At 46.5% G+C, this 22985-nt stretch overlaps 1 protein-coding gene and 1 long non-coding RNA gene across 3 annotated transcripts in view; one reads left to right on the top strand and one right to left on the bottom strand.

The window, feature by feature from the left end:
- The window catches only part of LOC140194790 (uncharacterized), a 99769-nt gene that overhangs the window by 51806 nt on the left and 24978 nt on the right, over nucleotides 1-22985 (top strand). For both annotated transcript variants that reach the window (XM_072252073.1, XM_072252074.1), the window contains exon 3: nucleotides 13394-13547. In XM_072252073.1, the coding sequence (XP_072108174.1) occupies nucleotides 13394-13547 (154 nt within the window). The remainder of the gene's footprint in view (nucleotides 1-13393; nucleotides 13548-22985) is intronic.
- Nucleotides 1072-22712, bottom strand: LOC140194792 (uncharacterized). The gene is made up of 3 exons (XR_011885294.1): nucleotides 22497-22712; nucleotides 22074-22350; nucleotides 1072-1796 (listed from the first exon to the last, which is right to left on the bottom strand). It is a non-coding gene; the product is annotated as an uncharacterized lncRNA (long non-coding RNA).

Below are 22985 nucleotides of genomic sequence, written 5' to 3'. Positions count from 1 at the left end.
TTGTTGAATGCCTACAAGATGGCTTTTTAGAGCAGCTTGTGCTTGAGCCTACTCGGAAAGGCTATCTTGGATTGGGTGTTGTGTAATAACCCAGATCTTATTAGGGAGCTGAATGCATAGGAAACCTTGGGAGGCAGTGATCATAATATGATTGAATTCATACTGCAGTTTGAGAGGGAGTAGCATAAGTCAGATGAATCTGTATCACAAAGGAATAAAGGGAATTACAGAGGCATGAGAGAGGAGCTTGCCCAGGTGGATTGGAGGAGGATACTGGTGTGGGTGATGGCAGAGCAGAGATGGCTGAAGTTTCTGGGAATAATTCACAAGGGTCACGACAGATATGTCCCACAAAAGAAGTTCTCAAATGGAAAGAGTAGGCAAAGTTAAGGACTGTATAAAAGCCAAGGAAAGGGCATATAAGGTAGTAAAAGAGATTGGGAAGTTGGATGATCGGGAAGCTTTTAAAATCCAACAAAAGGTAACTAAAAAGCTATGAGAAGGGAAAAGATAAAATATAAGGGCAAACTAGCCAATAATATAAAGCAGGATACTAAAAGTCTTTTCAGTTATATGAAGAGTAAAAGGGAGGTGACAGTTGATATTGGACCACTGAAAAATTATGCTGGTGAGGTAGTAATGGAGGACAAAGAAATGGCAGATTATCTTAATGGGTACTTTGCACCAGTCTTTTCTGTGGAAGACGCTAGCAGTGTGCTAACGTTCTGTGAGTGTCAGGGAGCAGGAGTGAGTGCCATTGCTATTACAAAGGGAAAACTGCTAGACAGACTGAAAGGTCTTCAGGTGGATAGTCACCTGGACCAGATGGATTACGTCCTAGAGTCCTGAAAGACGTTGCTGAAGAGATGACGGATGCATTGGTCATGATCTTTCAAGAATCACTTGATTCTGGCATGGTCCCAGAGGACTGGAAGATTACAAATGTCACTCTACTCTTTAAGATGTCACATACCCCTTGATGGGTTAAAGAACCAGCAGAAATGGAAAACACTTTTGGAGTCCAGTATTGCTATTAAATGATAATGTTTATTAGTAACTACGCAATACAGTAATATAAATGCGGATAAATCAAACAGGTTAGCAATGATTATATATAAGTAAGTATATCATTAAGTGTAGAAATATATATGAAAACCAAGCTTCTTCAAGTCTAGGGGTAAATAGATAGTCTTACGACAATGAGTAAAGTTCAGTTCAGTTCATGGTGTTGAGTTGAGTAGTGATGGAGAGAGAGAGGGAGAGATTTGAGTCTTCAGGTGAGCTGACGCCATTGATCTTCCCGTTGTCCTCCGAAATCCTTTAAAAGTCACTGACTGTGACCACAACAAAGGGGACCGTTTTTCTGTGGTGGAGCTATCAGCCCAGGCAAGGGTTGGACACCTGGACAACTCCTCACTGGTCAATCCCTTTTCTCACTGCAAGAGCCACTGGTCGATCCACCTGATCGATCCTCCAAAAACCCACTTTTCCTGTGGGCACAACAAAGCTCAACCAGTGTCCAAATACATGTGCCTGAGGTCTATCATCTGACCTCCTATTTATCTCACCGTACTGAGTACCAACTGTCATTCAAATAACTCCTCCTTCCTTTGTCTGTGTAAGAAATGTACAAGCAGGCAATGTTCTTGGGAAATATAAACATGCTCCAGAGAAACTATAACATCGATTGTCCATCAAATAATATCGCCCTTGGTCACCATAGTGACTTATGAGCTGCTCGGTGCTCTCTCTCTTTCCAACTCAGCAGAAAAGTTAGTCTGAGTTCCTCCTCGTGCCTTAAAGTGACAGTCCAAATGTTAGTCTTTGTCTCTCTCTCTTTTCAAAACACAGTTCATAGGGGTAATTCAGCACCCCATCACAAAGAAGGAAGGGAGGCAAAAGAAAGGAAATTAATGTTGGCATTTATTTCAAGGGGAATAGAATAGAAAACCAAGGAGTTAATGCTAAGGCTTTATAAGACACTAGTCAGGCCGCACGTGGAGTATCGTCAACAGTTTTGGGCCTTGTATCTCAGAAAGGGTATGTTGTCATTGGAGAGAGTCCAGAGGAGGTTTATGAGGATGATTCAGGGAATAAGGGGTTAATATATGAGGAGCGTTTGGCAGCTTTGGGTCTGTACTCACTGGAATTTGAAGAATGTGGGGGTATCTCATTGAAACCTACTGAATGTTGAAAGACTAGATAGGGTGGATGTGGAGAGGATGTTTCCTATGGTGTGGGTATCCAGAACTAGAGGGTACAGCCTCAAAATTGAGGGGTGGTCTTTTAGAACAGGAGTGAGGAGGATATTTTTCAGCCAGAGAGCAGTAAATCTATCGAATGATCTGCCAAGCCTGTGGGTATATTTAAGGCAGAAGCTGATGATTTCCTGATTGGTCAGGGCATCAAAGGATATGGTGAGAAGGCAGGTGTATGGGGTTGAGTGGGATTGAGGATCAGCCATGATGGAATGGCAGAGAAGACTCGATGGGCTGAATGGCCTAATTCTGCTCCGATGTCTTATGGTCTTAGTGGTCTATCTTCAATGCAAAACAGAACAGAACAGAGAATGCTGGAAAAATTCAGCATGTCTGGCAAGCAAACCTGGAGAGATTAAAACATTAAAGTAACAAACACAAAATACTGGAGGAACTCAGCAGGTCAGGCAGCATCTATGGACGGAGTGATCAGTTTCCAAGACTCTTATTGCCCTGAAATGGCACGGGCAGATGATTGATTCCATTTCTTGCTGGTATCTCCGATTAAAGCATCGATGAAGATTGAAATCATCGAGGCGAGGGGGTGTCGGTACCATCTACCAGCCTGTTGCTCACTGCTGCTGGGGGATGGTGTCTACGTGTGATGGTCTCTCTCTCTCTCTCTCTCTCTCTCTCTCTCTCTCTCTCTCTCTCTCTGTCCCTCTCTCTCTCTCTCTCTCTCTGTCCCTCTCTTTCTCTCTCTCTCTCTGTCCCTCTCTCTCTCTCTCTCTCTCTGTCCCTCTCTCTCTCTCTCTCTCTCTGTCCCTCTCTCTCTCTCTGTCCCTCTCTCTCTCTCTCTCTCTGTCCCTCTCATCCCCTGCTCCCAGAGGAAGATCCCTGCATTTGAATGATCTCTGTCCCTCCCTCCCCCTCTCGCTTGATGTTGCTGGAGCCCTGGGTCTTGGGCAAGGTTTAATCGATGCGGTTTGCAGTTCACGTTATGATGTGTTTCTGGTTTCTCGTCACTCCTTTTTCTGTTGCTATTTTGTGTGATTTTGATTGGGGCGCACTGCAGACAACGAACTACACAACCCGAGTCTGAACTGCTCTAAGCTGAACTGAATGTGCCTGGACTCTTTTGATGACTTCTGTGGGTTGATGTTTCATATCCTGTTTTTTTGCTCATTTCTTTTTGCTTTTTGTGCAATTTGTTTTGTTTTTGCTTGTGTGTGGGGAGGAGGTTTGATGTTTCTCGTCGAATGGATTTCATAGATTTCTTTGTTTCATGGCTGTCTGCGAGAAGATGGATCTCAGAGTTGAATACTGCATACAGAGTTTGATGATAAATGTACTTTGAATCTTTGAATCTGCATCCGGACTGGGCAGAAAGGGGAAAGAATCTGGAATAAGAATGTGGGGGGAAGGGGAAGGAGTACAATCTGGCAGGTGATGGGGAAGGTAGGTGAGGGGGGATGAAGTGAGAACTTAGGAGGTGATAGGTGGAAAAGGTAAAGGACTCGTAGAAAGAACCTGCTACCCCAAGAGCCTCCGCGTCCAGCACATTATTCTTCATGACTTCCCCCACCTTCAATGGGATCATACCACTAAATACATCTTTCCCTTCCTCCACACTCTACTTTCCACAGAGATTGCTGTCTACATAATTCCCTTGTCCACTCGTCCCTTCGCATTGATTGCCCTCTGGCACTTGTTCCTGTAAGTAAGACAAGGGCCCATTCACCTCCTCCCTCACCACCATTCAGGGCCTCATACGGTCCTTCCAGGTGAGGCAACACTTCATCTTCAAATCTGTCAACTGTACCTACTGTATCTGGTACCCTCCACTACATTGGTGAGACCTGACATAAACTGGGGGTTCCCTTTGTCAAGCACCTTCACTCCGTCCACCACAACAGGCGAGATTTCCTGGTGACCACCCATTCCCATAACAACATATTGGTCTATGGTCTCTCCTGTAATTTCTCACATCTCCTCCTCCTCTCTTTTTCTATTCCCTATCCTGGCTCCCCTCTTACCCCTTCTCTTCTCCTTACCTGCCTATCACCACCCTCTGGTGCCCCTCCTCCTTCTCTTTCTCCCACGGTCCACTCTCCTCTCCTATCAGACACCTTTTTCTTCAGCCCTTTATCTCTTCCACCAATCACCTCCCAGTTTCTCACTTCATCCCTCCCTCTCCCTCCACCAATTTTCCCTCTCTCCTGGCTTCACCTATCACTTGCTAGTTTGTACTCCTTCCCCTCTCCCCATCATCTTATTCCGTTTTCTTCCCCCTTCTTTTCCAGCCCCAATGAAGAGCCTTGGTCTGAAATGTCAACTGTTTGTCTCTCTCCATTGCTGCTGCCTGATCTTTTGCCTGATACCTCGACACTGTTTCATCCCCCCTTGTTCAATCCCTTCCTACCTATGTTTGTGACACTTCTCACGCTCTGAAACTTTTCGAAGATTTTAAGTTCCCTGGCCCCCACCGCTTTATTTTCACCATGGATGTCCAGTCCCTATATACTTCCATCCCCTATCAGGAAGGTCTCAAAGCTCTCCGCTTCTTTTTGGATTCTAGACCTAATCAGTTCCCCTCTACTACCACTCTGCTCCGTCTAGCGGAATTAGTCCTTACTCTTAATAATTTCTCCTTCGGCTCCTCCCACTTCCTCCAAACCAAAGGTGTAGGCATGGGCACCCATATGCCTGCCTTTTTGTTGGCTTTGTGGAACAATCTATGTTCCGAACCTATTCTGGTATCTGTCCTCCACTTTTCCTTCGCTACATCGACGACTGCATTGGCGCTGCTTCCTGCACGCATGCAGAGCTTGTTGACTTTGCCTCCAACTTTCACCCTGCCCTCAAGTTTACCTGGTCCATTTCTGACACCTCCCTCCCCTTTCTAGATCTTTCTGTCTCTATCTCTGGAGACAATTTATCTACTGATGTCTACTATAAGCCTACTGACTCTCACAGCTATCTGGACTATTCCTCTTCTCACCCTGTCTCTTGCAAAAATGCCATCCCCTCCTTGCAATTCCTCCGTCTCTGCCGCATCTGCTCTCAGGATGAGGCTTTTCATTCCAGGACGAGGGAGATGTCCTCCTTTTTTAAAGAAAGGGGCTTCCCTTCCTCCACCATCAACTCTGCTCTCAAATGCATCTCCCCCATTTCACGCACATCTGCTCTCACTCCATCCTCCCGCCACCCCACTAGGAATAGGGTTCCCCTGGTCCTCACCTACCACCCCACCAGCCTCCGGGTCCAACATATTATTCTCCGTAACTTCCGCCACCTCCAACGGGATCCCACCACTAAGCACAACTTTCCCTCCCCCGCTTTCCGCAGGGATCACTCCCTACGTGACTCCCTTGTCCATTCATTCCCCCCATCTCTCCCCACCGATCTCCCTCCTGGCACTTATCCTTGTAAGCGGAACAAGTGCTACACATGACCTTACACTTCCTCCCTTACCACCATTCAGGGCCCCAGACAGTCCTTCCAGGTGAGGCGACATTTCACCTGTGAGTCGGCTGGGGTGATATACTACGTCCGGTGCTCCCGATGTGGCCTTCTATATATTGGCGAGACCCGACGCAGACTGGGAGATTGTTTCACTGAACACCTACGCTCTGTCCGCCAGAGAAAGCAGGATCTCCCAGTGGCCACACATTTTAATTCCACATCCCATTCCCATTCTGATATGTCTATCCACGGCCTTCTCTACTGTAAAGATGAAGCCACACTCAGGTTGGAGGAACAACACCTTATATTCCGTCTGGGTAGCCTCCAACTTGATGGCATGAACATTGACTTCTCAAACTTCCACTAATGCTCCACCTCTCCCTCGTACCCCATCCGTTATATATTTATTTATATACACACATTCTTTTTTTCTCTCTCTCCTTCTTCTCCCTCTGTCCCCCTCACTATACCCCTTGCCCATCCTCTGGGCTTTCCCCCCCTTCCCCTTGTCTTTCTCCCTGGGCCTCCTGTCCCATGATCCTCTCATATCCCTTTTGCCAATCTCCTGTCCAGCTCTTGGCTCCATCCCTCCCCCTCCTGTCTTCTCCTATCATTTTGGATCTCCCCCTCCCCCTCCCACTTTCAAATCTCTTACTCGCTATTCCTTCAGTTAGTCCTGATGAAGGGTCTCGGCCCGAAACTTTGACTGTACCTCTTCCTAGAGATGTTGCCTGGCCTGCTGCGTTCACCAGCAACTTTTATGTGTGTTGCCTGATCTTTCGTCATTTTGTGGGTGTGTTGCTCTGGATTTCCAGCATCTGCAGAATTCCTTTGTGTTAAGAATTAAAGCTTAACTTTATTGGGCCATGTTTACATAGTCATAGTCATACTTTATTGATCCCGGGGGAAATTGGTTTTTGTTACAGCTGCACCATAAATAATAAATAGTAATAGAACCATAAATAGTTGAATAGTAATATGTAAAATTATGCCAGTAAATTATGAAATAAGTCCAGGACCAGCCTATTGACTCAGGGTGTCTGACCCTCCAAGGGAGGAGTTGTAAAGTTTGATGGCCACAGGCAGGAATGACTTCCTATGACACTCTGTGCTGCATCTCGGTGGAATGAGTCTCTGGCTGAATGTACTCCTGTGCCCACCCAGTACATAATGTAGTGGATGGGAGACATTGACCAAGATGGCATGCAACTTAGACAGCATCCTCTTTTCAGACACCACTGTGAGAGAGTCCAGTTCCATCCCCACAACATCACTGGCCTTACGAATGTTTATTGATTGTTGGTGTCTGCTACCCTCAGCCTGCTGCCCCAGCACACAACAGCAAACATGATAGCACTGGACACCACAGACTCGTAGAACATCCTCAGCATCGTCCGGCAGATGTTAAAGGACCTCAGTCTCCTCAGGAAATAGAGACGGCTCTGACCCTTCTTGTAGACAGCCTCAGTGTTCTTAGACCAGTCCAGTTTATTGTCAATTCGTATCCCCAGGTATTTGTAATCCTCCACCATGTCCACACTGACCCCCTGGATGGAAACAGGGGCCACCGGTACCTTAGCTCTCATCAGGTCTACCACCAGCTCCTTAGTCTTTTTCACATTAAGCTGCAGATAATTCTGCTCACACCATGTGACAAAGTTTCCTACCGTAGCCCTGTACTCAGCCTCATCTCCCTTGCTAATGCATCCAACTATGGCAGAGTCATCCGAAAACTTCTGAAGATGACAAGACTCTGTGCAGTAGTTGAAGTCCGAGGTGTAAATGGTGAAGAGAAAGGGAGACAAGACAGTCCCCTGTGGAGCCCCAGTGCTGCTGATCACTCTGTCGGACACACAGCGTTGCAAGCACACGTACTGTGGTCTGCCAGTCAGGTAATCAAGAATCCATTCTCTGCATGTTCTCTGGGTCTAGGGCAGAGCAATTGCTGTGCCAGGCTAAGATCCCTAGTGTATCTGCACTTCAAGAGAATGCCTTATAAGACTAAAAGATAATAAAGCATAGGAACAGAATTGGGCCATTCGCCCATCATCTGCTCTGCCATTCCATCATGGCCGATTATTATCCCTCTCAACCCCATTCTCCTGCCTCCTCCCCCCGCCCCCCCACAAACCTTGATGCCCTTTTTAATCAAGAACCTATCAACCTCTGCTCTGAGTGATTTTGTAGGGACACACTCATCTACAACTCCGATTTAAATACGTCCAGTGACTTGGCCTCCACAGTTGCCTGCGGCAATAAATTCCACAGATTCACCACCCTCTGGCGAAAGAAATTCCTCCTTATTATTCCCTGAAATTACGTTGCCTTCCCTGGTTGAGAGAACTGACAGGCTGAGTGTATTGCTGTTTCCGTGGAAACCTGCAGGGGTTCAGGGTTTGAACTAGTGGCGTGTATAATGTTAAACTGGTTAAACTGACTTAGAGGTGGCCATCTGGGGATCTTTAATATGTGTGGTACTCATTGCTTTCCTCTGTCTGTGCTTTGAACTGGAAAAGACCACTGGAGCCTATCGAATCAGAACAGTGTGGGAAATCTGTACTCTCGGGGACGTCTCACAACCTTTTCCTTGGGAAAGTTTTGATTAGTTCCCTTCTGTAGCTATTAAGTTCAAAGTAAATTTATTATCAAAGTATATATATGTCACCATATACAACCCTGAGATTCATTCTCTTGTGGACATTCACAGTAACTACAAAGAAATAAAAGAAGGTATTAATAATAAATAAGCAAAAAAATATTGAGATGAAGAGACCTTGAAAGTGAGTCCATAGGTTGTGGGAACGGTTCCGTGTTAGGTAAGTGAAGTTGACTGAAGTTATCCCCTCTGGTGCAAGAGCCTGGTGGTTGAGGGGTAATAACTGTTCCTGAACCTGGTGGCGTGGGTCCTGAGGCTCCTGTACCACCTTCCTGATGGCAGCAGCGAGAAGAGAGCATGGCCTGGGTGGTGGCGGTCCCATATGATGGATGCTGCTTTCCTGTGAAAGTACTCCATGTAGATGTGCTCAATAGTGGGGAGGGCTTTACCTGTGGTGGACTGGGCCGTATCCACTACTATTTGTAGGCCTTTTTATAGTCAGTCCCCAAATGCAGGCAGTCAGGACTTTTTTCCATAAAGTGGTTTTAGCAATATAAAACTTTGGTTAGACAGATTTGGAATATTGTGTGCAATTCTGGGCACCCCACGTAGGAAGGGTGTGGAGGATTTGGAGAGGGTGCAGAAGAGGTTTACCAGGGTGATGCCTAGATGAGAGGGCATGGGCTGTAAAGGGAGGTTGGGCAAATTTGTTATCCTCCCCCCACCTCCCATCGGAGGCTGGGGTAGACCTGTTGGGGTTTATACAGTTAAGGAAGGCATAGATGGAGTAGGCACTCAGAGGCTTTATAATAGGGTAGAAATGTCAGATACTGGTTTGTTTGTTCGTTATGTGCCTGTCATGATGTGGGCGATCACGATTTTTCCATAATCATCATTGATCTTGGCAAATGTTTCTGCAGAAGTGGTTTGCCATTGCCGCCTTCTGGGCAGTATTTTTACAAGGCAGGTGACCCCAACCATTATCAGTATTCTTCAGAGATTGATTGCCCGGTGTCAGTGGTTGCATGACCAGGACTTGTGATGTGGGCCAGGACTGCTCATACGACCATCACCACCTGCTCCCGTGGCTTCTCATCACCTTGATCGGGGTGGGGGTGGCACTAAGCAGGTGCTACACCTCGCCCAAGGGTGACCTGCAGGCTAGCGGAGAGAGGGGAGGGAGCACCTTATACCACCTTTGGTGGACAGGTATCTCTACCCACCACCCAGATACCTGTGGATATGCATTTAAGGTGAGAGGGGAGAAGATGTGTGGGGCAAGTAGTGGGTGCCGTGGGTAATGGTGAAGCAGTGATGTTTGAGGGGCACGGACATGGAGGGATATGGATCACCTATAGGTAGAAAATATTTAGCTTAATTTGGCACCAGACGCTGGAAGTCTTAAGAAGCACACTCCCAAGTGCCGGAGGAACTCGGCAGATTAGGCAGCATCTATGGAGGGGAATAAATAGTTAATGTTTTGGACTGACACCTTTCATCAGGACTATGATAAAGGATCTCAGCCTGAAATGTCGTCTGTTTATTCCTCTCCACAGGTGCTGCCAGACCTGTTTCTGTGCTGTGCTGTTCTATATTCTATGTTCTAATTTGTGCTCCCATTTTCCTGGGAGCTTCACGTCGCTGCTCCTTTCTCTTGCATGTATTGGTTTTTCTTGGTCGAGAACGCAACTGCCTGTACCTGTCGAGGTGGCGTTATGTTTTAGCCAATCCTGTCTACCCCTCAGTCTGTGCTCTTCCAGATTGGGTGCTGAGGGAGGCAAACTTGCTCCCTCACTTAGGAACACTAAGTACACAGTAAAGTAATATTGCAAAACTGCTTGAGGTAAAAGGATTTAGGATAGGATAGGAAAGTCACAGGGTCATACAGCAAGCAAATAGGCCATTCTGCCCAACTGGTCTGTTGCAAATAAGACTCCCCTCTGCGTGCCTACAGCAGTGATTAGTTAGAGTTCAATGTTGGGCAGCATGGGGGTGTAGCGGTTAGCTCGACCACTTTACAGTGACAGAGATCCTTGATTGTGGTTCGACTCCCACTGCTGTCTGTCAGGAGTTTCTATGTTCTCCCCGTGACCGTGTGGGTTCCTTCCGGGTGCTCCAGTTTCCTCCCACAGTCCAAGGACGTATGGGTTGGGGTTGGTGTTAGTAAGTTGTGGGCATGTTCCAAGCACAGTCCTCGGACTGTATTGGTCTTTGACACAAACGATGCGTTTCACTGCACGTTTCGGAGTACGTGTGACAAATGAAGCTAATCTTAAATCTTTAGAATCTCACCCAACACCTTAATGAATGTCAAAGCTAAGTGCTTCTTCCTCCTTTTTGTTTCTTCTGTTATTAAGCACCTATGGAGCCATCTTAGATCAGTGAGGGGTCTTGATAGCTTGAGGTAAAAGGATTTTTGTATTGTTTCATGTAGCGCCATGGTCCTGGAAAATGTTGTCTCATTTCTACTATGCTCTGTACTAGCAGTTACGGTTGAAATGACAATAAAAAGTGACTTGACTTGAGAGGTGTGTCTGTGGTTGCTGCTGGGGTCATTTGACTGATGTGGAGCGCTCACAGTAATGTCATTTCAGACGAGGTCAAAACAGGCTGGGCTGTTTTCTGGGAGGCAGCCTAGATTTTAATACTGCTAGTAATTTGACAGGGTGGAGTTAAGAAGGAAAATGGAAATTAATTTCTGCTCAATAATGTTCAGGATGTCTGGCTACCGCATGTCTTGGAGAAGTGCAGCAGCAGGAATTTAGCCTGCGGAGGCCATTCAACCCTTTGAGTGTCTGCTGTCCATCTACCGTGTGACTGAAGTCTGAGCTAATCCATGTGTACGGCTTTTAGCCATCGTGTAGAAATGGCTCCTAATATCACTCCCAAATGCATAGTTCAAATCCAGACTCCGAAACCAGTAGAAATAGAGAATATAAAGATGTTTAGTGTTGTAAAACTCTTGTAAGTAAATCATCCCTTGACTTCTAAATGCCTCAAAGTGCAATGTAAATTTATTACCAAAGTACGTCACCATATACTACCCTGAAATTCACTGGGCCATTTCATTTAGGCTGTACCATTTGTAAGGGAAGGCTCAGTAATTGCCTCACAGCACTACTGGTCACTGATTAGGGTTCGATTCTCGCCACTGTCTGTAAGGAGTTTGTACGTTCTCCCCGTGACTGGGTGGGTTTCCTCGGAGTGCTCCAGTTTCCTCCCACCGTCTAAAGACGCACGGTTAGGGTGAGTGAGTTTTGGGCTTGCTATGTTGGCGCAGGAGGCACAGCAACTGTTGCAGGCTATGCCCAGCTCTTCGCAAGTAATGATGCAAATGAGGCATTTCGCTGTATCTTTTGATGTTCGTATGACAAATAAAGCTAATATCTAACCTTTCCACCTAAAAGGCTTGGTAAATCTCCTTGAAGGCTGATGTATCCTCCTTGTGCTGTGGTCTAACCAGGGCATTGAACAGATGTAGAAAGATTCCTCTGAGTTTGTTTGCTGTGGCGCAGGTGAAGTCCATTCAGCCCATCTTGTCTCTACTGGCTTCCTACCAGCACAACTCTCTATTTCCATTCCCAGTCCTATTTCCTGGCAAATGTTTCTCTATATATTTATCCAGTTCCTTGGAAAGCGCAGTGCAAGCTGCCTTGACCATACTTGCAGGCAGCACATTCCGATTTCCAACCACAATGTGTAATAACAAAACCCTTTCCTCGTAGTCCTCTGCTCCTCTTATACTCTACCTGTCTGCTGTAGTGCTCGATGATAAACTCGGACATCTATTCTGTCCGGACCCCTCATCACTTTCTATATGTCTGTCTGATAGCCCTTCGGCTTTTTTTCCTCCAAAGAAAACTGCCCCAGCCTCTCTAAATGATAAATGTCGTCTTTTGTTCCAGGACCCATTCTCGTAAATATTTTCTGGAATATTCACTTGATAGGGTGGATCTCCACCCTATTGTGATTGCCCAGAATTGAACACAATTCTCCAGATGAGGCTGGAATAGTGTTTTGTAAAGGCTCAGCATGACCTGCTCGGTTTTATGGTTGGATTGGTAAAACCCAGAACTGCGCCTGCCTTTTTAACTGCTTTCTCAGCCCACCATCTCACTTTCAGTGCCTTGCGCACCCATACCCCTAGGTCTTTGTGCTCCTGCACCCCTTGTAATAGTATCCATTAGAACAGGAGTTCCCAACCTGGAGTCCTTGGTTAATGGTATTGGTCCATGGCATAAGACAGGTTGGGAACCCCTGCATTAGAGACACACAAATAAGGAAACAGGCCCTTTGGCCTAATTCACCTGTGAAATTGTCTCAATTTTCCTGCATTTGGTCTATATTCCTCTAAACTTTTCCTTTCTGTGTACCTGTCTATATAGAACATAGAACACCACAGACTCTTTGGCCCATGATGTTGTGCCAACCCCTTAATCTTTAATCTAATCCTTCCCACCCACATAACCCTCTATTTTTTCTTTCGTCCTTGTTCCTATCTGAGAGTCTCTTAAATGCCCCTCGTGTGTCAGCCTCTACCACCGCCCTTGGTAGCGTGACTCACACACCCATCACTCTCTGTGGAAAAAACCTCCCTCTGACATCCCACTCTCCCACATTCCAGTTACCGCGCCCCCTTGTGGAGTATTAGCCATTGCCAGCCTGGAAAAGAGTGTCCGTCCAGGATCTCGGCCCAATTGCTCGACTGTTTATTCTTCTCCACAGAGGCTGCCTGACCCTGCTGAGCTTCTGCAGCGTTTGGTGTGCGTTGCTGTAGATCTCCAGCATCTGCAGACTTTACAATTTGCCACTCGATCTATGCCTCTTATCCTCTTGTACGTCTCTGCCAGGTTACCTCTCATCCTCCTTTGCTCAAGAGAAAAGCCCCAGCTTGCTCAACCTACCCTCCTGGGACATGCTTTCTAATCTAGGCAGGGTCCTGATCAATCTCCTGTGCCCCCTTTCTAAAGCTTTCACATCCTCTACAAGAAATGACCAGAACTGAACACATGTATTCATGAATACTGCAATTGTATCCATCTCCACCACTTCCTTCAGCCACCTGGTCAGCTTGTTTCTTGCTGCAGACCCCAGCACCGGCTGTCTCTGGTATCTCTGTAATTCTCCTCTCCAGGTTAGAGCGGACCATCAAGACCCAGCAGCTGGAGATCCACCGTTTGCTCAGCTCCTCACGGGCACATTGGAACCTCACCTCAGCCAGCACACAAACAGACTCCACTGGCCCTGGCGGCCCGGACCTCTCCTCGGACGACCAGCCTGGCACACAGGTAGGGACCTTCCTGGAACACATTTCAGCTGAGGGATTTGAAACCTGACCAACGTTTATGAGTATGAGATCAAAATCTGAAGGTGGGTTGAGCAGAGTGCCTATGCAATGTTGCCGAACTTACTGAGTTTCCAGTGGTATTTATCTTGCTTGGGTGGCAGGGTGGAGATATGTCTCTACCAAAGGAAGAGTAAGGAGCTCCTTCCTCTCCACTAGCCTGCAGGTCACCCTTGGGTGAGGTGTAGCACCTGCTTATCCCCACCCTTCCCGATCAGGGTCACGTGAAGCCATGGGAGCAGGTGGTGGATGGTTGTATGAGCAGTTGGTACGTATCACAAGTCTTGGTTATGCCACCACTGACGCCAGGCAGACAATCTCTGAAAAGTGTTAATAGTAGTCATAGTCATACTTTATTGATCCCAGGGGAAACTGGCTGGGGTCACCCATCTCGAAAAGGTACTGCCCAGAAGAAAGAAATGGCAAATCACCTCTGTAGAAAAATTTACCAAGAACAATCATAGTCATAGGTAAGGCCATGATCAGCCACGTCATATGACCCGGCACATAATGATGACAATGATGATTTATCTTACTGTGTCTGATCATCCACAAGTTATGGGCATACTTTACAAGTTGTGGAAAACCCTGCCGGGGTGGTGGTAGAGGCAGATACATTAAGAACGTTTAAGAATCTTGAAGACAGGTACATGGATGATTGATCTTGGAGTAGATGGAAAGGTCAGCACAATTTTGTAGGCCGAAGGGCCTGTGCTGTTCTACGCTTGCTAGGCCATGGGGTAGTTAGGGACACGAGACAGACTGGGTAAGGTTCTGTCCCTCTCCAACAAGGAAACAGGCCCTTCAGCCCTCCAATTCCATGCTGACCATCAACCGCCCATTTACACTAATCCTGTTTTAATTATTCTCATCAACTTCACCGCCCCCAAGCCCCCACTCAGATTTTACCCCTGGGGGCAATTCACAGTGGCCGATCCAACTTTCCAACTTGCCCATCTCTGGGATGTCGGAGGAAACTGGTGCACCCAGAAGAAACCTACGCAGCCTCGAGGAGAGAGTGCAGATTCCACAACCCAATCTAACTCACTGGCACTGTGAGGTAGCAGGTCTATTAGCCATGCTGACATTTTAATGATACAGAAGAAATTCTGCGGATGCTGGAAATCTTCAGCAACACATACAAAATACTGGAGGAACTCGGCAGGTCAGGCAGCATCAGTGAAGGGGAATAAACAGTTAACACTTGGGGCGGAGTCTCTGCATGAGGACTTCATTAGGTCTAAAATGGCTACTCTTTATTCCTCTCCATAGATGCAGCCCGACTTGTTGAGTTCCTCCAGCGCTTTGTGTGTGTTGCTCAATGTTTCAGTGATAACAGCTGACATTTCCAGAACCCTCTAACGTCTGACTTCAAGTTCTCAGTGTCAAGTGTGCCTTCCACTAACCTGGTAATCAGATAATATAACACAATTGTTGACGAGTAGCAGGAAAGAATACCTGTCACTCAGTCTGCAGTAGATCAGGACAATGACCAGAGGTCATTCCCCATGGTACTAGACCATAAGATATAGGAGCAGAATTAGGCTGTTCGGCCCATCGAGCCTGCTCTGCCATTCCATCATGGCTGACTTATGATCCCTCTCAGCCCCATTCTCCTGTTTTCTCCCCGTAAACTTTGACACTCTTATTAAATGAAGAACCTATCAACCTCTGCTTTAAATATACTTGATAATCTCCCTGGCCATTTGTGGCATTGAAATCCACAAGTTCTCCACCCTCTGGCAAAATAAATTCCTCCTTATTACTCCCTGAAATTATTTTGCCTTTCCCGGTGGGGAGAACAGATTGACTGTGTGTGTGTGTTGCTGTTTCCATGGAAACCTGCAGTGTGTTCTTTCATAGTCAGGGTTTGAAGTAATAGTGCATATAATGTTAAACTGGTTAAACTAACTGGAGGTCATGGGTTAAGGGTGAAAGGTGAAATATTGAAGGGGAGGGAACACGAGGGGGAACTTCGTGTGAAATGAGCTGTCAGCACAAGTGGTGGATGTGGTTTGACTGCAATATTAAAGAGAAATTTGAATAGGTACGTGGATGGGAAGGGTATGGTCTGGGTGCTGGTCAACGGGATTAGGCAGATTAATATTCCTGCAAGGCCTAGATGGGCCAAAGGGCCTATTTCTGTGCTGTAGTCTTCTGACTCTATGAATCTATATGATTCCAGCCTTTGGAGTGTTCTGCCACCCACGATCACTGACCTGAGATCATTGACCTGAGCTTCACGCGGGCTCCTTGAGTCTACCCTTGGCGAGATATTGCCTTGAGGTCGAGAATGGTCACTCACACCTTACTTCTACCATTCAGTTCTTCGGTCCTCGTTTCGACTAGGACTGTGTCTGAACTCTGGCGTCGAGTGTTGAGCAAATCCCAAACCAGGCTTTAGTGAGCAGGCTTTTAGAAGCTTGGTGCCACTTAATAGCATTACTACCAACAACTTTCACGTAGACTAATTGGAGTAATTGGCCACAGAGTCAGATAACACCACAGCACAGAAACAGGCCCTTCAGTTCATAAAACAAGACAAAATCTGCAGATGCTGGAAATCCAAAGCAACACATACAAACTACTGAAGTAATTTAGCTGGTTAGGCAGCATCCATGGAAATGAATAAACAGTTGACGTTTTGGGCCGAGACCCTTCTTGACAATGATGGGACTCTGACCACTAGACCTCATTCTCCAGACGTGACGATCACAGGATCCTGACCACTCGGCCTTGAACTCCGGTCTTGTCGATTCATGTAGCTAAGGGTTGGGGAGGTGGGGGCACCATGTTCGGAGTTTAATCCAATGGCCAAGGTAACTTCAATGGTGCAGGTCTCCCTCATTTCTGAAGAGGTCTGTTTGGCTAAGTAACAGGGCTGTCTGGAACGAGACTCAAACCCTCAGCCCTCCAGCCAAGAACAAATCCTACCCACAAAGGCAAGATTGGCACCTCGTTACGTTGGTTCCTGCTGCTGATTTGGATGGATAGTGTCGCTGAACCCAGACAGGGCTCTGGTTTGGGGCTTTATATTAATAACAAATAAGATATGCTTCACGGGGCACAATTAGCTGTAAATGGCGATGGCATAGCAGATTAGGCAGCTGAAGGATTCCAACAAAACAGGCTGTCCCTGAAGAGGTGCCAACTTTTTTCTTAATACAAGAACCAGTTGTATTTTTTAAAGTTCAGCCTCACCCATCTCGTTACCAAATAACATGCTCGTTGGCATGTATTGTTAAAGAACCTCGATTCAACTGCATAGCTTGTGGAATCAACTATTTGCCACCCTGATCACCACCTCCTGGATTTAGTAATTCAGTAAGTAATCTAGTGCATTGGCTTTAATTTGGTTTATTTATGTAAAACTCCCACATGATTGTTTGGAAATCCTGATTGCTCAGAACTTGGGGACATAAGGATGATGCAGCATGGAAAACTGGCCTTTCTGCCAACTCATTCACGTCCACCAAGAGGACCATCTGGCCCATATCCTTCTAAATTTTCTTTTCATGTTCAGGAAACAACCACGTACAAGGAAGGAAGTACAGGAGCCTTAAGTCCCACACTGCCAGGTTCAGCATCAGTCATTACCCTACAACCATCAGGCTCCTGAACTGGTGTGGATAATTTCACTCACCTCAACACTGAACTGATCCACAACCTACAGTCTCACTTTCAAGGACTCAACAACTCAAGTTCTCAGTCTTACTTTTTAACTTATTAATTATTATTATTAGTTTTATTTTGTATTTTCATAGTTTGTCTTTTGCACATTGGTTGTCAGTCTTTGTGTGTGTGTGTGTGTAGTTTTTCATTGATTTGATTGTATTCTTTATTCTACTATGAATGCCCGCAAGAAAATGAATCTCAGAGTTGTATACAGTATGGTAACATATAACCATATAACAATTATGGCACGGAAACAGGCCATCTCGGCCCTTCTAGGACCTTGATAATAAATTTATTTTGAACTTCGAATCTGTCTAAATGTCTTTTAAACACTGTAGCTGTGACCACCTCTGACACTTCCTCTGGCAGCTCATACCATGTACCCACCACCCTCTGTGTGGGAAAGACCTGCCCTCAGGTCTTTTTAAAATCCTTTTCCCTCTTACTTTAAACTTAAGTTCTTTACTTTAGGACTGGGGAAAACGCCGTGGCCATTCACTTTATTTTTGACTATCATGACTCTGTACAATCACTCCTCAGTCTCCTACTCTCCAGGGAGAAAAATCCCAGCCTCTCCAGTTCTGCTTATATTCCCATGAATCCTTTTTAATCCTTTCCAGTTTAATGACATCCTTTCTATAGCTAAGTAACCAGAACTATACACAAAATTCCAGACATGGCCTCATCAGTGTCTGGTACAGCCCTAACATGATGCACTCAGCATCTTGACTGAGTGTGCCAAACAGTTTCTTCACCACCCTGTCTACCTGTTTTCCCACTTTCAACAAACTGCACCCCCGGGTCTCTGTTCTACAATACTTCTCAGAGCTCTACCATTTACTGTGTAAGCCCTGCCTTGGTTTGTCTCACCGAAATGCAAAACCTTTCATTTATCTGAATTAAACTCTATCTGCTCAGTAGATCAAGATCCAATTGTAATTTTAGATAATCTTCCTTAATGTCCGCTGTACCGCCAATATTAGTGTTATCTGTTTGCATCATACGCTGGGGTGCTCTCTTCAGTTACCTGATGACACCAGCCTTTGGCCAGGAGCCAGATGTCGTCAGGTGGTGCCCAACCTTCGGAGAGTGTTTTGACCCTTAACCACTACACTCTCCAGTTGGTGGGTCAGTGGTGGTGGCCAAGTCACTGCCCATCTGCTCCTGACATCCAGCTCAACTCCTCTCGCCAACTCCATATCCAGCACGAGGCTCTTTCAGCTTCCTCCCCCATCTGCTTGGCTCTTGCTCCTTTTATCGAGTCCCAGCATAGACCGCAACCTCCACGCCGACCTTGCCTGAAACCCTCTACAGCCGACTTTCACTGGGAATAGCCATGTCTGCCATCCTTTGTCCCTGCACTCCCGGACTAAGGACTGGTACTTCAGGGCCTTCCTCTCGTGAGCCTGTTTGCATCCTTCCTTCCATGGTATTGTGAGCTCCACCAGGATGATTTTCTAGTCTTTAGTGGACCACTACTTGGTCTATGGTCGAGTTGGCGGCCCACTTTTAACCCAACATTGTTGTGACTCCTGTTTTGTTTATTAGTTTGTCATTAGAGCCCCTCAGTGTGAACACAACTCTACACTTTGCCACCTTTGTCGAAGTGTGGTTTGTATCACCTCTGGGAACAGCAGCCTCCTCCCCACATCGACCCTCATCTCCCATGATTTGGCAGTTTGCAGCAGATTAGATTTAGGCCTCTTTGATATGACTGTCGTGGCCCTCTCCTTGATGAAAATGGCTGCCCTGTTTGCCTCGCTGCCAGCTGGTCTCTTTTTACAGCTCTCCTGCTCCAACGTGTCAGCAAAGGACAGCAGGACCTTGTCGTGGTGCCATCTAGAGTGTCCTTGTGTTAAAGCTGTTTTTCATCCTGACAGTGTGTGTGGCAGTGAACCCAGCTGACCATAAAGCTTGCAGTTAAGGTCCTCTCTCAGCACCCATGTGTGCAGCTGTGATGGTGTAGGGAGAGTGTCATACATGGACCACAAAAGGAAAGAAATGTGGAAGGGCTCCAATCTCCAGAGCTCTGCCCAAGCGATCTTGCAGTTGGGAAGATTCTATTTTGCCAGGCGCCCTGGAACCCAACTCCACTGCCTTTCATCCTCACGGTTCTGTACCTCTGCCTGGACCATGTCACACCTATCCCTTGCACTGCACTGCACTCCCCCATCGTCGGAAGTATGCTGAGCTGAGGCCCTGCCGTCCCAGGCATGAGTTGCCGATAGTGTCTCTCAATTGCAGGGAGCTCACTGCCTGGTCTATGGCCGAGTTGGCGGCCCACTTTTGGCCCTGTCTTGTTGTGACTCCTGCTTGGTTTATTAGCTTGTCCTTGGAGCCCCTCTGTGTTAACAACGGGGGCTGTAGCTGACCTGATCTTATGTAGAGCGGCAGTTCTGTGGGTTAAAATGCCCTACTAATGAGAGAGGTCAGAGGAGAATGGCCAGACAGGTTCATGCTGACAGGAAGGAGGCAGTAACTCAAATAAGCACACGTTACAACTGTAGTGTGTAGAAGAGAATCTCTGAATGTGCGACATGTCGAACCCTGAAGTGGATGGGTTACAGCAGCAGAAGATCATGAACATACACTCAACGGCCACTTTATTGGGATTCCTCTGGCGGGGCATTTCATGCACCCATCACTCTCTGTATATTAAAAAAAAAACTTACCTCTGACATCCGCCATTCCTTCCTCTAGTCACCTTAAGGTTATGCCCCCCACCCCAGAATTAGCCATTTCCAAGCTGGGGAAAAGTCTCTGGCTGTCCACTCAATCTATGCCTCTTATCACCTTGTACACCTCTATCTCAAGTTGACTCTCATTCTCCTCCACCCTTGGCCTTCTGTGGTCAATCCAATTCTGAATCCTCAGCCAAGTTGTCCTATATCCCATAGCCACTAACTTTCTAACTTCATGTAACCTTATCAAATGCCTTACTAAAATCCATATACACCACATCCACTGCTCTACCTTCATCAATGTGCTTTGTCGCTTCCTCAAGATATTCAATCAGGATCATGAGGTATGAGCTGCCCCTCTCAAAGCCAGCTGACTATCCCTAATCAGATTATGCTTCTCTAAATGCCCATAAATACGCTCCAATAATTTGTCCACTGCTGAAGAATGACTCATAGGGTTATAATTCCCAGGGTTATCCTGATCACCTTTCTTATGAAAGGGAACGAGGAGGTGAATTCACTTCACGGCAGAACAGAATTGGAATTGGTTTATTATTGTCCTATGTACCGAGGTACAGTGAAAAGCTGGTCTGGCATCTGTTCATGTAGATCGATTCATTACAAAGTTCACTGAGACAGAACAAGATATAAGAATAACAATGCAGAATAACGTGTAACAGTTGTAGAGAAAGTGCAGTGCAAGTGAACAGTAGGGTGCAAGATCATAACGATGTAGATTGTGAGCTCGAGTCCAATTTATCGTATGAGGTACTATTGAATAATAGGATTGAATTTATTGAACTAGGGCACTATTACATAGAGTGAACTTACTCAAGAACTAGTGGCACTCACATTTACTGTGAGGAAGTGCTTTAAAGGTCAGAATCAACTTCTGACCAAACAAGGACCTGGACCTACTGCAGTTTGCCTGTCGCCACAATAGGTCAACAGGGGATGCAATCTCACTGGCTCTCCATTCGGCCTAGGATCACCTGGACAATAACAATACCCACGTCACCATTCAACACCATCTTACCCTCCGTACCAACCAACATGCTCTCAAACCTGGGCCTATGTACCTCCTCTGCAAATGAATCCTTGGTTTCCTCGCTGGGAGGCCTGAAATAACGTCAGCTCCTTGCTGACAGTCGACACTGGCACACCTCAGGAATGCATGCTAAACCCACTACTCTACTCTCTCTACACCGATGACTGTGTGGCTAAGCTGCTGATGGCAGGATTTCAGATGGCGAGGGGGAGATGTACAGGAGCGGGATACATCAGCTGGTTGAGCGGTGTCACATCAGCAACCTTGCACTCAACGTCAGTAAGACCAATGAATTGATTGTGGACTTCAGGAAGGGGAAGTTGAGGGAACACGCTCACCAGTCCTCATCGAGGGATCAGTAGTGGAAAGGGTGAGCAGTGTCAAGTTCCTGGATGTCACTGTCTCTGAATGTATATCCTGGGCCAACATACTGATGCAATTACAAACACGGGGTGACACTGGATATATTTCACCAGGAGCTGGGGAGACTTGGTATGACGCCAAAGACTCCTGCAGATTTCTACAGATGTAACGTGGAGAGAGTTCTGACTGGTTGCATCACCGTCTGGTGTGGAGGGGCAACTGCACAGGATCAGAAAAATCTGCAGAGGGTTGTAAACTCAGCCAGCTCCATCATGGGCCCCAGCCTCCCCAGCATCGAGGACATCCGCAGAAGGCGATGGCCCGAAAAGGCAGCATCCATCGTTAAGGACCCCCATCACTCAGGACATGGGCTCTTCTCATTGCTACCATCGGGGAGGTGGTACAGGAGTCTGAAGACATACACTCAAGGTTTCTTGTTCTCAGATTTCTGAATGGTGAAACTATGTGTACACTACCTCAATATTTTTTTTTGCTCTCTTTTTGCATGACTTATATAGTTTAATTACAAAAAATAATTTCTCATTGTAATTTATAGCTTTTATTATTATATAATTATGCTGTACTGCTGTTGCAAAGTGACAAATTTCATGACACATGCCAGTGATATTAAACCTGATTCTGATTCTTCTGCTAGCGGGGCAGAGCCTGTCCTTCAGCCTAGTGGTAAGAGCTTTTTTTGTACCTTCTGTCCTTGGACGGTGTCGGTGGAGGGGAGCCTGTTTTCTGTGTTGTGCTGAGCCTTGTCCACAACTCTCCAGTCTCTTGTGGTCGTGTGCAGAGCAGTTGCCATACCAAGCCTTTCTGTATCCAGGGCTACACACCATCAGCAGGTATTTGGGGAGGGTTTTGCAGGGTCCCTTGTAATTGTTTACCATGTGTTTTAACACTTGGGGACAGATGAAATGAAAGGGGGTTTTCAGGACTGAGGATCGTTGTTACGTGGAGGCAGGTTCGAGGATCTAATGAATGAAAGAAGAGGCACAGATTTAAAATGGGCACATTAATTATTCATTTAAAAGTGAACAGTTGAACACTAAACCGGGCGTCTGGCAAAATAAATGTTCTTCTAAACAATCCAAAACTACAATACTGGACATTCACTTACCCTTTAACTTAACGGGTACTTCATTAAATCTCCCCAATTTAAAAATTGAGAAACTAAACATATCTCAAGTGAATACTTAACTGAACCAACACGCAGGGCCTGCCTTTGTCTTTCTTGATCGTCTTTCAGCACTGGTCACGACTTCAGACTGAAGCAGGCCCCGGGAAGGGAAGTAGGAAAGAGCGTGAGCCTCCTGTACAAGCTGTTCTTATGCCCCTGTGGCTCCCAGAACCTGAAACCGTTGCCATGGTGCACAAGCCAAACAATGGGAAAGAGCGGCTGCAGCTTTTAAACGGCCTAGTCAGTGACCGACATGGCGGAAGCAGCACTCAAATGGAAAATCCCTCCTGACAATCGGGTGTGACAGTTGTATAAGGAATCTCCCGGAGGCGACGGCCTGCCGGTCGAATTGTATTCGGCTCGGTGGAACTGGATGGGCCCTGACCTGCTGGAAGTGTACAACGCTATGCTTCTGGCTGGCTGCATGTC

This window comes from Mobula birostris, chromosome 3 (assembly GCF_030028105.1).
Source record: "Mobula birostris isolate sMobBir1 chromosome 3, sMobBir1.hap1, whole genome shotgun sequence".
Classification (NCBI taxonomy): domain Eukaryota; kingdom Metazoa; phylum Chordata; class Chondrichthyes; order Myliobatiformes; family Myliobatidae; genus Mobula; species Mobula birostris.
The sequence above is the reverse complement of the archived record's forward strand: the minus strand, read 5'-3'. Positions and strand labels throughout refer to the sequence as shown.